The following is a 13,469-nucleotide window of genomic DNA, read 5'->3' as shown; positions in this document are numbered from 1 at the left end:
GGCTGGTGGTGGCTGGTCCGCTCCAGGAGTCTGAGGTGCGGGAAGTTCCTCAGCCACTTTTGGACATAGAGGGTTCCCCGGCGTACTCTGTTCCCTCCATACTGGATTCGAGGCATCGGGCGAGGAGCCTTCAGTATCTCGTGGAGTGGGAGGGGTACAGTCCGGAAGAAAGGTGCTGGGTTCCGGTCGAGGACGTGTTGGACCCTTCAATGCTGCAGGAGTTCCACCGTCTTCGTCCGGATTGCCCTGCGCCTCGCCCTCCGGGCCGTCCCAGAGGCCGTTGCCGGCGTGCTGCCGGATCAGCGCTGCTGGAGCCGCACGTCAAGGTGGGGGGGGGTACTGTCACGAATTCCGCCGAAGTCGGTCCCTCTCCTTGTTCGGCGGCGTTTGGCGGTCGACGTCACCGGTCTTCTAGCCATCACCGATCCACCTTTCATTTTCCATTTGTTTTGTCTTGTCTTCCCACACACCTGGTTACAAATCCATCATTACATGTTGTGTATTTAACCCTCTGTTCCCCCCATGTCCATGTCCTTGTCCAGAATTGTTTATTCTAGTGTTTGTGCACGTTATGCTGGTGTATAACGAATTTTGTTTATGGTTCTGTTAATAGTGGTTTTGTTTATTAAACTGTGCCGATGGAAATCCGTTTTTGCTCTCCTGCGCCTGACTTCTCTGCCCCCTACACAACCTTGAATTGTCTTCCATATTCCTTCCACTACTCAATTATCCTATGTTAATTAAAGGTGTCATCTCATGGTGAGTGATTGAGAGATTGAATTACCCAGAAGGTTCTCCATTGGCTGTACAGGGCAGGTCCAGAGCAGGGTCCTCAGATATCTTAATGGCTTCCAGCATGGCCGCCAGCAGACCGTTGCCCCCCTCTCCTCTCAGAGCGGGACCAAAACACTCGGGGCGCCTGATCAGCAGCTTCACCACCGTGTTAGAGTTCTCCTCTACACTCTCACCTGCAGGGAGAGAGGGATGGAGGGGAAAGGAATCAGGGAGGGATGGAGGTGGGGGGTGAAGGAGCCAGGGAGGGGGAGGGAGGGGTGGAGAAAGGAGGAGAGCGGCAATTAGGAAAAAAGGAAGGGAGAGAGGTAGGGAGAGAGGGAGAGAGGAAGGGAGAGAGGCAGGGATAGAGGTAGGGAGAGAGGCAGGGATAGAGGTAGGGAGAGAGAGAGGGAAAGAGGAAGGGAGAGAGGTAGGGAGAGAGGCAGGGATAGAGGTAGGGAGAGAGGAAGGGAGAGAGGCAGGGAGAGAGGCAGGGAGAGAGGCAGGGATAGAGGTAGGGAGAGAGGTAGGGAGAGAGGTAGGGATTGGGAGAGGTTCATTACTAATTTACATTGTATAAGATTAAATAGCCAATCCACCACCAATGGTTTATCCACTTCATCCTCAGAGAGTAACTGGACTTAAAAGATCTCTCTCTCTCTCTCTCTGGCCCTCTCCCTCTTTATCTCTATCTCTCTCCCTTTCTGTCTCTCTGGCCCTCTCCCTCTTTATCTCTATCTCTCTCCCTTTCTGTCTCTCTGGCCCTCTCCCTCTTTATCTCTATCTCTCTCCCTTTCTGTCTCTCTGGCCCTCTCCCTCTTTATCTCTATCTCTCTCCCTTTCTGTCTCTCTGCCCCCCCTCTCTTTCTCTCTCTCTTTCTATCTGACGTACCGTTGCTGAAGACAGCGAAGCAGAGGAAAGACAGATATCTCCCTCCCTTTCTATCTGACATACCGTTGCTGAAGACAGCGAAGCAGAGGAAAGACAGATATCTCTCTCCCTTTCTATCTGACGTACCGTTGCTGAAGACAGCGAAGCAGAGGAAAGACAGATATCTCTCTCTCTTTCTATCTGACATACCGTTGCTGAAGACAGCGAAGCGGAGGAAAGACAGATATCTCTCTCCTTCTATGGGGTTCCAGCCAATGTCAGGATATCCTTTAGCCAGGAGCATGACACAGCTCTGCAGCCCACAGCCTGCCAGGTAGGTTACCACCTGAATACAGAAACACTTTGGTGAGTCCTTCAGCACTCTACTACACAGTCCTTCCTAACTCAGATCCGCTCTCCAGACATGTGCACTCATCACTCAACTCAGACATGTCAGAATCAGGGACTGACAGTGACAGCCTGAGTCCACTCTCCTTTATGTCGAGGGATGTGTCTTATATAATGGGCAGGTGAAGGTGAGGGATGTGTATTATATAATGGACAGGTGAAAGTGAGGGATGTGTATTATATAATGGACAGGTGAAAGTGAGGGATGTGTATTATATAATGTGGCAGGTGAAGGTGAGGGATGTGTATTATATAATGGACAGGTGAAGGTGAGGGATGTGTATTATATAATGGACAGGTGAAAGTGAGGGATGTGTATTATATAATGTGGCAGGTGAAGGTGAGGGATGTGTATTATATAATGGGCAGGTGAAGGTGAGGGATGTGTATTATATAATGTGGCAGGTGAAGGTGAGGGATGTGTATTATATAATGTGGCAGGTGAAGGTGAGGGATGTGTATTATATCATGGACAGGTGAAGGTGAGGGATGTGTATTATATAATGTGGCAGGTGAAGTCGAGGGATGTGTATTATATAATGGGCAGGTGAAGGTGAGGGATGTGTATAATATAATGGGCAGGTGAAGGTGAGGGATGTGTATTATATAATGTGGCAGGTGAAGTCGAGGGATGTGTATTATATAATGGGCAGGTGAAGGTGAGGGATGTGTATTATATAATGGGCAGGTGAAGGTGAGGGATGTGTATTATATAATGGGCAGGTGAAGGTGAGGGATGTGTATTATATAATGTGGCAGGTGAAGGTGAGGGATGTGTATTATATAATGTGGCAGGTGAAGGTGAGGGATGTGTATTATATAATGGACAGGTGAAGTCGAGGGATGTGTATTATATAATGGGCAGGTGAAGGTGAGGGATGTGTATTATATAATGGGCAGGTGAAGGTGAGGGATGTGTATTATATAATGGACAGGTGTAGGTGAGGGATGTGTATTATATAATGGGCAGGTGAAGGTGAGGGATGTGTATTATATAATGGGCAGGTGAAGGTGAGGGATGTGTATTATATAATGGACAGGTGTAGGTGAGGGATGTGTATTATATAATGTGGCAGGTGAAGGTGAGGGATGTGTATTATATAATGGACAGGTGAAGTCGAGGGATGTGTATAATATAATGGGCAGGTGAAGGTGAGGGATGTGTATAATATAATGGGCAGGTGAAGGTGAGGGATGTGTATAATATAATGGACAGGTGTAGGTGAGGGATGTGTATTATATAATGTGGCAGGTGAAGTCGAGGGATGTGTATTATATAATGTGGCAGGTGAAGTCGAGGGATGTGTATTATATAATGGGCAGGTGAAGGTGAGGGATGTGTATTATATAATGGGCAGGTGAAGGTGAGGGATGTGTATTATATAATGTGGCAGGTGAAGTCGAGGGATGTGTATTATATAATGGACAGGTGACAGACAGTGTGTCTCCCACCTTCTCAAGGTCAGGCTCCTCCAGAGCGAGGGCCAGGCTGTTGTTGTCCATCACTGAAGACGCTGCTACGTCCAGGGGAGTAGAACCCCTCATTGCTGGGGAGGCTGAGGAGACAATGGAAGAAAACTAAAACATTTCACTTCCTGCCTCTTGTCGTGAGAAAGGCCACTCGGCAGAAACGTCAACTGTCATGTTCACTATTGTGGACATGGAATAAACGATTACAAGAGCACTTTATTTTTGACACCCACTAAATCTCTCAATTGTAATAAGAGGCTGGGGAGAGACAGACAGACAGGAAACGACACGCACATTCCTGTTCTACCAGCAGGGGGCAGTGTCTCTGCATCTCTTAAACTGCATACCATTTATACCAATACATCAAATCCTGATGCACTTCCTACTTCCAACCTCCCAGCCAGCCATTGATTTGGTTACCTCCCATTAGTGCTGGGGAGTCTGTCTGTAGGGGCCAGTGTATAGTTAGGGGATAAATAAGATGTGAGGAAAAAAAAATTGTGACACATTTAGTACAGTCAGCATATAATATTAGTGCTTTGAAATCAATATCAAACTATTTAGAACCGTTGCTGCCAAAAGGGCAGTAGTATAAATTACAACGATTTGATTCGAAACACAAACACGGAGATGATTTGAATGTGTGCCCATTAAGTGTTGTTATCTTGAAAAGCCTTTCAGGTGAGGTGTTCATGTCAGCAGCTATTCGTACATTAATTGTCCTCAGCATATCAGCGCTATAAAACAATTTGAAATCAATTTGAAAAGCTTTAGCATCAATTACAACCATTTGCTTCTAAGCCCATAGAGAACAGTATGAGAGGGTGATTTGCATAGAGAACAGTATATGAGGGTGATTTGCATAGAGAATAGTATATGAGGGTGATTTGCATAGAGAATAGTATATGAGGGTGATTTGTATGTGCCCATTACGTGCTATGATCTTGAGAATGAGACATCTCCTATCACTCACATCTCCTATCACTCACAGTAAGGTCAGCAGCTATTCCTCACAGTCCAACCCTAGTGAGTCATCACCCTATGCACTGCATCCCTAAATAACCCCATCACCCTGTCCTCTCTATCCCTCTCGCTCTCTCTTTCATTCCAGATCTCCTTCTCTCCATCTCTCCCTTTCTTGATTGCTCTCTATGCTACCTTTTCCCATCTCTCTCTCACCTTCCCTTATCCATCTCTCTCTCACCTTCCCTTCTCCATCACTCTCTCACCCTCCCTTCTCCATCACTCTCTCACCTTCCCTTCTCCATCTCTCTCTCACCTTCCCTTCTCCATCTCTCTCTCACCTTCCCTTCTCCATCACTCTCTCACCTTCCCTTCTCCATCACTCTCTCACCTTCCCTTCTCCATCTCTCTCTCACATTCCCTTCTCCATCACTCTCTCACCTTCCCTTCTCCATCTCTCTCTCACCTTCCCTTCTCCATCTCTCTCTCACCTTCCCTTCTCCATCTCTCTCTCACCTTCCCTTCTCCATCTCTCTCTCACCTTCCCTTCTCCATCACTCTCTCACCTTCCCTTCTCCATCTCTCTCTCACCTTCCCTTCTCCATCACTCTCTCTTTGACATCTTAATCCCTCTGTCCTCTACCTGTTTGTCAGTCTCCTCTATTGAAGAGGACAGCTGAGTCCCCTAGTGAAGGGGACAGCTGAGCCCCCTAGTGAAGGGGACATATGAGTCCAGCTGAGTCCCCTAGTGAAAGGGACAGCTGCGTCCCCTAGTGAAGGGGACAGCTGAGTCCCCTAGTGAAGGGGACAGCTGAGTCCCCTAGTAAAAGGGACAGTCAAAACCCCAGTCACTACCCCTGTCACTGCCCCAGACCCAGTCCCAGTCACAGCCCAGCCCCAGTCACTGCACCAGCCCCAGGGACAAAAGCCAAACTGTGCCCTCTCATTCTCTCATTCCATCACTTCTCTCCTCTCTCTATACTTCTAACTCTCCCTCCTTTGCCTTGCTAGCAGGAACAACAGAACAGAGTGTTTCTTCTCCCACTCTCTGTCACCCGCTATCTGATTGTCATTGTCTCAGCACCATTCCTCCCCTCTGTCTCCTCTGTCCCAGAGCTCCTAGGGGGAGACAGAGCTCATGCAGTGTTTTGTCCCACAAACAGAGGGGACAGTGTACACATTATTACTAACCCAGGTCAGGTCCATAACCCAGACCTTTCCGATAACACAGGCCAAGCCCATAACCCAGGTCAGGTCCGTAACCCAGATCAGGCCGATAACCCAGGCCAAGCCCATAACCCAGGTCAGGTCCAAAACCCAGACCAGGCCGATAACCCAGGCCAAGCCCATAACCCAGGTCAGGACCATAACCCAGACCAGGTCCATAACCCAGGTCAGGCCGATAACCCAGGTCAGGCCCATAACCCAGGTCAGGTCCATAACCCAGACCAGGCCGATAACCCAGGCCAAGCCCATAACCCAGGTCAGGACCATAACCCAGGTCAGGCCGATAACCCAGGTCAGGCCGATAACCCAGACCAGGCCGATAACCCAGACCAGGCCAATAACCCAGGTCAGGTCCATAACCCAGGCCAGGCCGATAACCCAGGCCAAGCCCATACTGCTGGTGTTTGTTTTCTGTGCACTGTCTCTCTCTCTGCCACCATTCCCTCTCTCCTCTCTTACATATGTATGTCCTCTCTCACTATGCCCTAATGCATACCCTTCTTGTTAGGAGAACAGTGACAGAGCAGTCCAACTCTGCTGTTCTTCAGTAGGCTGCTGGGGTGCCCTCTCTCTCTCTGTCTCTCTCTCTCTCTCTCGCCTTCCTTCATTCGCTCCTTCCTTCACTCCTCCCCGCCCCCCTCTCTCTCTCTCCGAGCCACCTTCCCCTCTCTCCTGTTACCCACCCAGTCCGAAAGAGCTGTTCCCCAGTAGGCTGCTGGGGTACCCTCCCTCCCTCCCTCCCTCCCTCCCTCCCTCCGAGCCACCTTCCCCTCTCTCCTGTTACCCACCCAGTCCGACAGAGCTGTTCTCCAGTAAGTAGCTGAGATGGTCAAACATGGCCTTCTGGTTCTGTCGGCTGATACGACAAAAGTAACACAGGAACCGACAGCAGCTGGCAACCATCTTGGGGAAGGCTATCTCCTAAAAAGAGAGAGGGAAACACAACTTTTAACCATATAATATACTGAACAAAACTATAAATGCAACATGTAAAGTGTTGGTCCCATATTTCATGAACTGAAATAAAAGATCCCAGAAATGTTCCATTCGCACACAAACCTTATTTCTCTCAAATCTGTTAATTTCCTTCACAATACGTCCCTGTTAGTGAGCATTTCTCCTTTGCCAAGATATTCCATCCACCTGACAGGTGTGGCATATCAAGAAGCTGATTAAACAGCAAGATCATTACACAGGTGCACCTTGTGCTGGGGACAATAAAAGGCCACTTTAAAATGTGCCTTTTTTTGTCACACAACACAATGTCACAGATCTTTCAAGTTTTGAAGGAGCGTGCAACTTGCATGCTGACTGCAGAAATGTCCACCAGAGCTGTTGCCAGAGAAATTAATGTTTATTTCTCTACCATAATCTGCCTCCCACGTCATTTTGGAGAATTTGGCAGTTGGTCCCCCCGGTCTCACAACCACAAACCACATGTAACCACGCCAGCCCAGGACCTCCATATCTGGCTTCTTCACCTGTAGGATCATCTGAGACCAGCCACATGGAGAGCTGATGAAACTGGGGAGTATTTCTGTCTGTAATAATGCCCTTTGTGGCGAAAAACTCATTCATATGCCCTCCCAGGCCCACCCGTGGCTGCGCCCCTGCCCAGTCATGTGAAATCCATAGATTAGGGCATAATGACTTTACAGTGCATTTCAATTGACTCATTTCCTTATATGAACTGTAATTCAGTAAAATCGTTGAAATTGTTGCATGTTGAGTTAAAAAATAATTTTTGTTCAGTATAGAATATTACATTATTAGTCTATTTGTTATGACAGAAAAAAAATATATTGTTCTTCTTATGTTATCTTATGTTGACGGCTTGCGGTAGGTCTGTTTGTCTGTCACTCAGGCTGTCTGGGGATGCATGGCATTGTTCAGCTCATGCTTGGCTGTTGGCACACACAGACAGTATTAAATCATACCCCAGTCTTATTGCACACCCCAAAAAGGACTGGCATGAGAGTCCCTGCTCCTCTACCCCTCACATCACATTACCAGACCTGTACCCCCTCCAATCCTCTCCTGGACATTCCCCTCCAGCACCCCTCTACCTACCCTTACCCCCTTACATGTCCTGTCAAACTCCCCTGTATCTCCTTACTCTCTCCTTCTGGGTACTGAGTGGTTGATCTTGGGTAGGATCCCTATATGTGCTGATAGCTAGGGCTCAACATACTGACTTTCCTGGGATCATGTTACAGATAAACCTGACAGTACAGCGCCTGTATGGCTGTTAACATCACAGCTATTTGGATCTCCTTGGGATCTCCTTGGGATCTCCTTGGGATGCCCTTGGGATCTCCTTGGATTCTTCCCAGACAAACAGTAGTCCTATCACTTGGAAAAAATTATAATAAAACATATAATACAGTGCCTTGCGAAAGTATTCGGCCCCCTTGAACTTTGCGACCTTTTGCCACATTTCAGGCTTCAAACATAAAGACTGTATTTTTTTGTGAAGAATCAACAACAAGTGGGACACAATCATGAAGTGGAACGACATTTATTGGATATTTCAAACTTTTTTAACAAATCAAAAACTGAAAAATTGGGCGTGCAAAATTATTCAGCCCCTTTACTTTCAGTGCAGCAAACTCTCTCCAGAAGTTCAGTGAGGATCTCTGAATGATCCAATGTTGACCTAAATGACTAATGATGATAAATACAATCCACCTGTGTGTAATCAAGTCTACGTATAAATGCACCTGCACTGTGATAGTCTCAGAGGTCCGTCAAAAGCGCAGAGAGCATCATGAAGAACGAGGAACACACTATACTGAGGAACACACTATACACACTATACACAGATACTGTTGTGAAGAAGTTTAAAGCCGGATTTGGATACAAAAAGATTTCCCAAGCTTTAAACATCCCAATGAGCACTGTGCAAGCGATAATATTGAAATGGAGTATCAGACCACTGCAAATCTACCAAGACCTGGCCGTCCCTCTAAACTTTCAGCTCATACAAGGAGAAGACTGATCAGAGATGCAGCCAAGAGGCCCATGATCACTCTGGATGAACTGCAGAGATCTACAGCTGAGGTGGGAGACTCTGTCCATAGGACAACAATCAGTTGTATATTGCACAAATCTGGCCTTTATGGAAGAGTGGCAAGAAGAAAGCCATTTCTTAAAGATATCCATAAAAATTGTCGTTTAAAGTTTGCCACAAGCCACCTGGGAGACACACCAAACATGTGGAAGAAGGTGCTCTGGTTAGATGAAACCAAATGTGAACTTTTTGGCAACAATGCAAAACGTTATGTTTGGCGTAAAAGCAACACAGCTGAACACACCATCCCCACTGTCAAACATGGTGGTGGCAGCATCATAGTTTGGGCCTGCTTTTCTTCAGCAGGGACAGGGAAGATGGTTAAAATTAATGGGAAGATGGATGGAGCCAAATACAGGACCATTCTGGAAGAAAACCTGATGAAGTCTGCAAAAGACCTGAGACTGGGACGGAGATTTGTCTTCCAACAAGACTGATCCAAAACATAAAGCAAAATCTACAATGGAATGGTTCAAAAATAAACATATCCAGGTGTTAGAATGGCCAAGTCAAAGTCCAGACCTGAATCCAATCGAGAATCTGTGGAAAGAACTGAAAACTGCTGTTCACAAATGCTCTCCATCCAACCTCACTGAGCTCGAGCTGTTTTGCAAGGAGGAATGGGAAAAAATGTCAGTCTCTCGATGTGCAAAACTGATAGAGACATACCCCAAGCGACTTACAGCTGTAATCGCAGCAAAAGATGGCGCTACAACGTATTAACTTAAGGGGGCTGAATAATTTTGCACGCCCAATTTTTCAGTTTTTGATTTGTTAAAAAAGTTTGAAATATCCAATAAATGTCGTTCCACTTCATGATTGTGTCCCACTTGTTGTTGATTCTTCACAAAAAAATACAGTTTTATATCTTTATGTTTGAAGCCTGAAATGTGGCAAAAGGTCGCAAAGTTCAAGGGGGACGAATAATTTCGCAAGGCACTGTATATAATAATATATCTTGGCACTGTGTTATGGTATGGGCAGCTATTAATCAATTCATGAATAGATAATAGATTCATAGCTTCATAGACTGGAGTTAGAAAGGTTGCCTCCTACTTTGAAAGGACAGGAAGTGTTAGCTGTGTACTTGACCAGGCATTCCACATTTAACCCCACCTAGATTTGAACAGCGAAATATCAAGATGTTTTTCGGTTTTATATGTAAAAACAAGCATTTTTATTAAAACGTTTTATTCAAAAACGGGTCAACCGGACATTTTCACTTCCCGACTGTACCGTTTTCATTCGGGAAACAAAGGATCAAAATGTACACGGACCGTAATCTTAGGTGCCACTGTTTCTCAGGCTGATACAGAGAGACTCAACCATGCTTTATTTACAAGCAGGCTTGACTACTGAAATACTCTCCTGTCTGGTCTACCCAAGAAAGCCATTGGTCAACTAGAAATCATAGAGAATGCTACAGCTCGGGTTCTGACCAAGACCAGACAGAGAGCACACATTACATTATCAGTTTTAAAGTCTCTGCACTGGCTGTCTGTGAGTTTTAAGACTCTTCTATTGGTTTTAAATCAATCCACTATTGTGCACTACAATACATATCAGACATGCTTTTAAGCTATGTACCCAGTAGGTCCCTCAGGTCCTCTGCCACTAGGCTTTTAACTACCCCAAAGCCTAGGACCAAGAGGCATGGAGAGACAGCCTTTAGTTACTATGCCCCCAGCCTTTAGTTACTATGCCCCCAGCCTTTAGTTACTATTCCCCCAGCCTTTAGTTATTATGCCCCCAGCCTTTAGTTACTATGCCCCCTGCCTTTAGTTATTATGCCCCCAGCATTTAGTTACTATGCCCCCAGCCTTTAGTTACTATGCCCCCAGCATTTAGTTACAATGCCCCCAGCATTTAGTTACTATGCACCCAGCCTTTAGTTATTATGCCCCCAGCATTTAGTTACTATGCCCCCAGCCTTTAGTTACTATGCCCCCAGCCTTTAGTTACTATTCCCCCAGCCTTTAGTTACTGTGCCCCCAGCCTTTAGTTACTATGCCCCCTGCCTTTAGTTATTATGCCCCCAGCATTTAGTTACTATGCCCCCAGCCTTTAGTTACTATGCCCCCAGCATTTAGTTACAATGCCCCCAGCATTTAGTTACTATGCCCCCAGCCTTTAGTTACTATTCCCCCAGCCTTTAGTTACTATGCCCCCAGCCTTTAGTTACTATGCCCCCAGCCTTTAGTTACTATGCCCCCAGCCTTTAGTTACTGTGCCCCTGCCTTTAGTTATTATGCCCCCTGCCTTTAGTTATTATACCCCCAGCCTCTGGAATAGCCGGTCAGAAAAGCTGAGGGGGACCAAGACGCATGGAGAGACAGCCTTTAGTTACTATGTCCCCAGCCTTTAGTTATTATGCCCCCAGCCTTTAGTTACTATGTCCCCAGCCTCTGGAGTAGCCTGCTAGAGAACCTGAGGGGGACCAAGAGGCATGGAGAGACAGCCTTTAGTTACTATGCCCCCAGCCCCTGGAATAACCTGCCAGAGAACCTGAGGGGGACCAAGACGCATGGAGAGACAACCTTTAGTTACTATGTCCCCAGCCTTTAGTTACTATGTCCCCAGCCTTTAGTTACTATGCCCCCAGCCTTTAGTTACTATGCCCCCAGCCTTTAGTTACTATGCCCCCAGCCTTTAGTTACTATGCCCCCAGCCTTTAGTTACTATGCCCCCAGCCGTTAGTTACTATGCCCCCAGCCTTTAGTTACTATGCCCCCAGCCGTTAGTTACTATGCCCCCAGCCTTTAGTTACTATGCCCCCAGCCTTTAGTTACTATGCCCCCAGCCTTTAGTTACTATGCCCCCAGCCGTTAGTTACTATGCCCCCAGCCTTTAGTTACTATGCCCCCAGCCTTTAGTTACTATGCCCCCAGCCTTTAGTTACTATGCCCCCAGCCTTTAGTTACTATGCCCCCAGCCTTTAGTTACTATGCCGCCAGCCTTTAGTTACTATGTCCCCAGCCTTTAGTTACTATGCCCCCAGCCTTTAGTTACTATTCCCCCAGCCTTTAGTTACTATTCCCCCAGCCTTTAGTTACTATTCCCCCAGCCTTTAGTTACTATGCCCCCAGCCTTTAGTTACTATGCCCCCAGCTTGTAGTTACTATGCCCCCAGCCTTTAGTTACTATGCCCCCAGCCTTTAGTTACTATGCCCCCAGCCTTTAGTTACTATGCCCCCAGCCTCTGGAATAGCTGCCAGAGAACCTGAGGGGGGACGAAACTGTGGACATTTTCAAACAGATCTTAAAACACACCTTTTTCCTCGGGGATATTTTTTTTATTTTTTTGCCTTTTAGTTTTAAATTGTTATTCTTTAGTTTTTTCATCTTCTTATTTTTCTTGTGTGGTTAATATTTGTATTTTATTTTCATTGTTTATTAATTTATTTTTGTGAAGCGCATTGTGTTGCATTCGTGTCTGAAATGTGCTATTTAAAAAAAGCTTTATTTGATGAGAAAGGTTTTAAGCATTTTGATTCAACTCATGAATTATATTGAATGTATCTATGTTCCCGTTTATATCTTAATGTATTCACATAAGTCCAGTACTTTAACTAGACGAGAAGAGAATATATCTTTAGACTAATGAGCTACAGTACCTGTGACTTGTCTCCTCTTTAGACTAATGAGCTACAGTACCTGTGACTTGTCTCCTCTTTAGACTAATGAGCTACAGTACCTGTGACTTATCTCCTCTTTAGACTAATGAGCTACGGTACCTGTGACTTGTCTCCTCTTTAGACTAATGAGCTACAGTACCTGTGACTTATCTCCTCTTTAGACTAATGAGCTACGGTACCTGTGACTTGTCTCCTCTTTAGACTAATGACCTACAGTACCTGTGACTTGTCTCCTCTTTAGACTAATGAGCTACAGTACCTGTAACTTATCTCCTCTTTAGACTAATGACCTACAGTACCTGTGACTTGTCTCCTCTTTAGACTAATGAGCTACAGTACCTGTAACTTATCTCCTCTTTAGACTAATGAGCTACAGTACCTGTGACTTATCTCCTCTTTAGACTAATGAGCTACGGTACCTGTGACTTATCTCCTCTTTAGACTAATGAGCTACAGTACCTGTGACTTGTCTCCTCTTTAGACTAATGAGCTACAGTACCTGTGACTTGTCTCCTCTTTAGACTAATGAGCTACGGTACCTGTGACTTGTCTCCTCTTTAGACTAATGAGCTACGGTACCTGTGACTTGTCTCCTCTTTAGACTAATGAGCTACAGTACCTGTGACTTGTCTCCTCTTTAGACTAATGAGCTACAGTACCTGTGACTTGTCTCCTCTTTAGACTAATGAGCTACAGTACCTGTGACTTGTCTCCTCTTTAGACTAATGAGCTACAGTACCTGTGACTTGTCTCCTCTTTAGACTAATGAGCTACGGTACCTGTGACTTGTGTCCTCTTTAGACTAATGAGCTACGGTACCTGTGACTTGTCTCCTCTTTAGACTAATGAGCTACATTACCTGTGACTTGTCTCCTCTTTAGACTAATGAGCTACAGTACCTGTGACTTGTCTCCTCTTTAGACTAATGAGCTACAGTACCTGTGACTTGTCTCCTCTTTAGACTAATGAGCTACAGTACCTGTGACTTGTCTCCTCTTTAGACTAATGAGCTACAGTACCTGTGACTTGTCTCCTCTTTAGACTAATGAGC

General features: G+C 45.9%; 1 protein-coding gene across 2 annotated transcripts in view; it reads right to left on the bottom strand.

Annotated features, from left to right (window-relative positions):
* LOC110521100 (ryanodine receptor 3) overlaps positions 1–13,469 on the bottom strand; it is a 266,242-nt gene that overhangs the window by 102,874 nt on the left and 149,899 nt on the right. For both annotated transcript variants that reach the window (XM_090233224.1, XM_036976224.2), the window contains 4 exons: positions 6,502–6,634; positions 3,506–3,609; positions 1,856–1,991; positions 785–968 (listed from right to left, as the gene is read on the bottom strand). In XM_090233224.1, coding sequence (XP_090089350.1) covers positions 785–968; positions 1,856–1,991; positions 3,506–3,609; positions 6,502–6,634 — 557 coding nt within the window. The remainder of the gene's footprint in view (positions 1–784; positions 969–1,855; positions 1,992–3,505; positions 3,610–6,501; positions 6,635–13,469) is intronic.

This window comes from Oncorhynchus mykiss, chromosome 4, assembly GCF_057628025.1.
Source record: "Oncorhynchus mykiss isolate SJ-2025 chromosome 4, ASM5762802v1, whole genome shotgun sequence".
Taxonomy (NCBI): Eukaryota; Metazoa; Chordata; class Actinopteri; order Salmoniformes; family Salmonidae; genus Oncorhynchus; species Oncorhynchus mykiss.
Note: the sequence above shows the minus strand (reverse complement) of the source record. Positions and strands in the feature narration are given on the sequence as shown.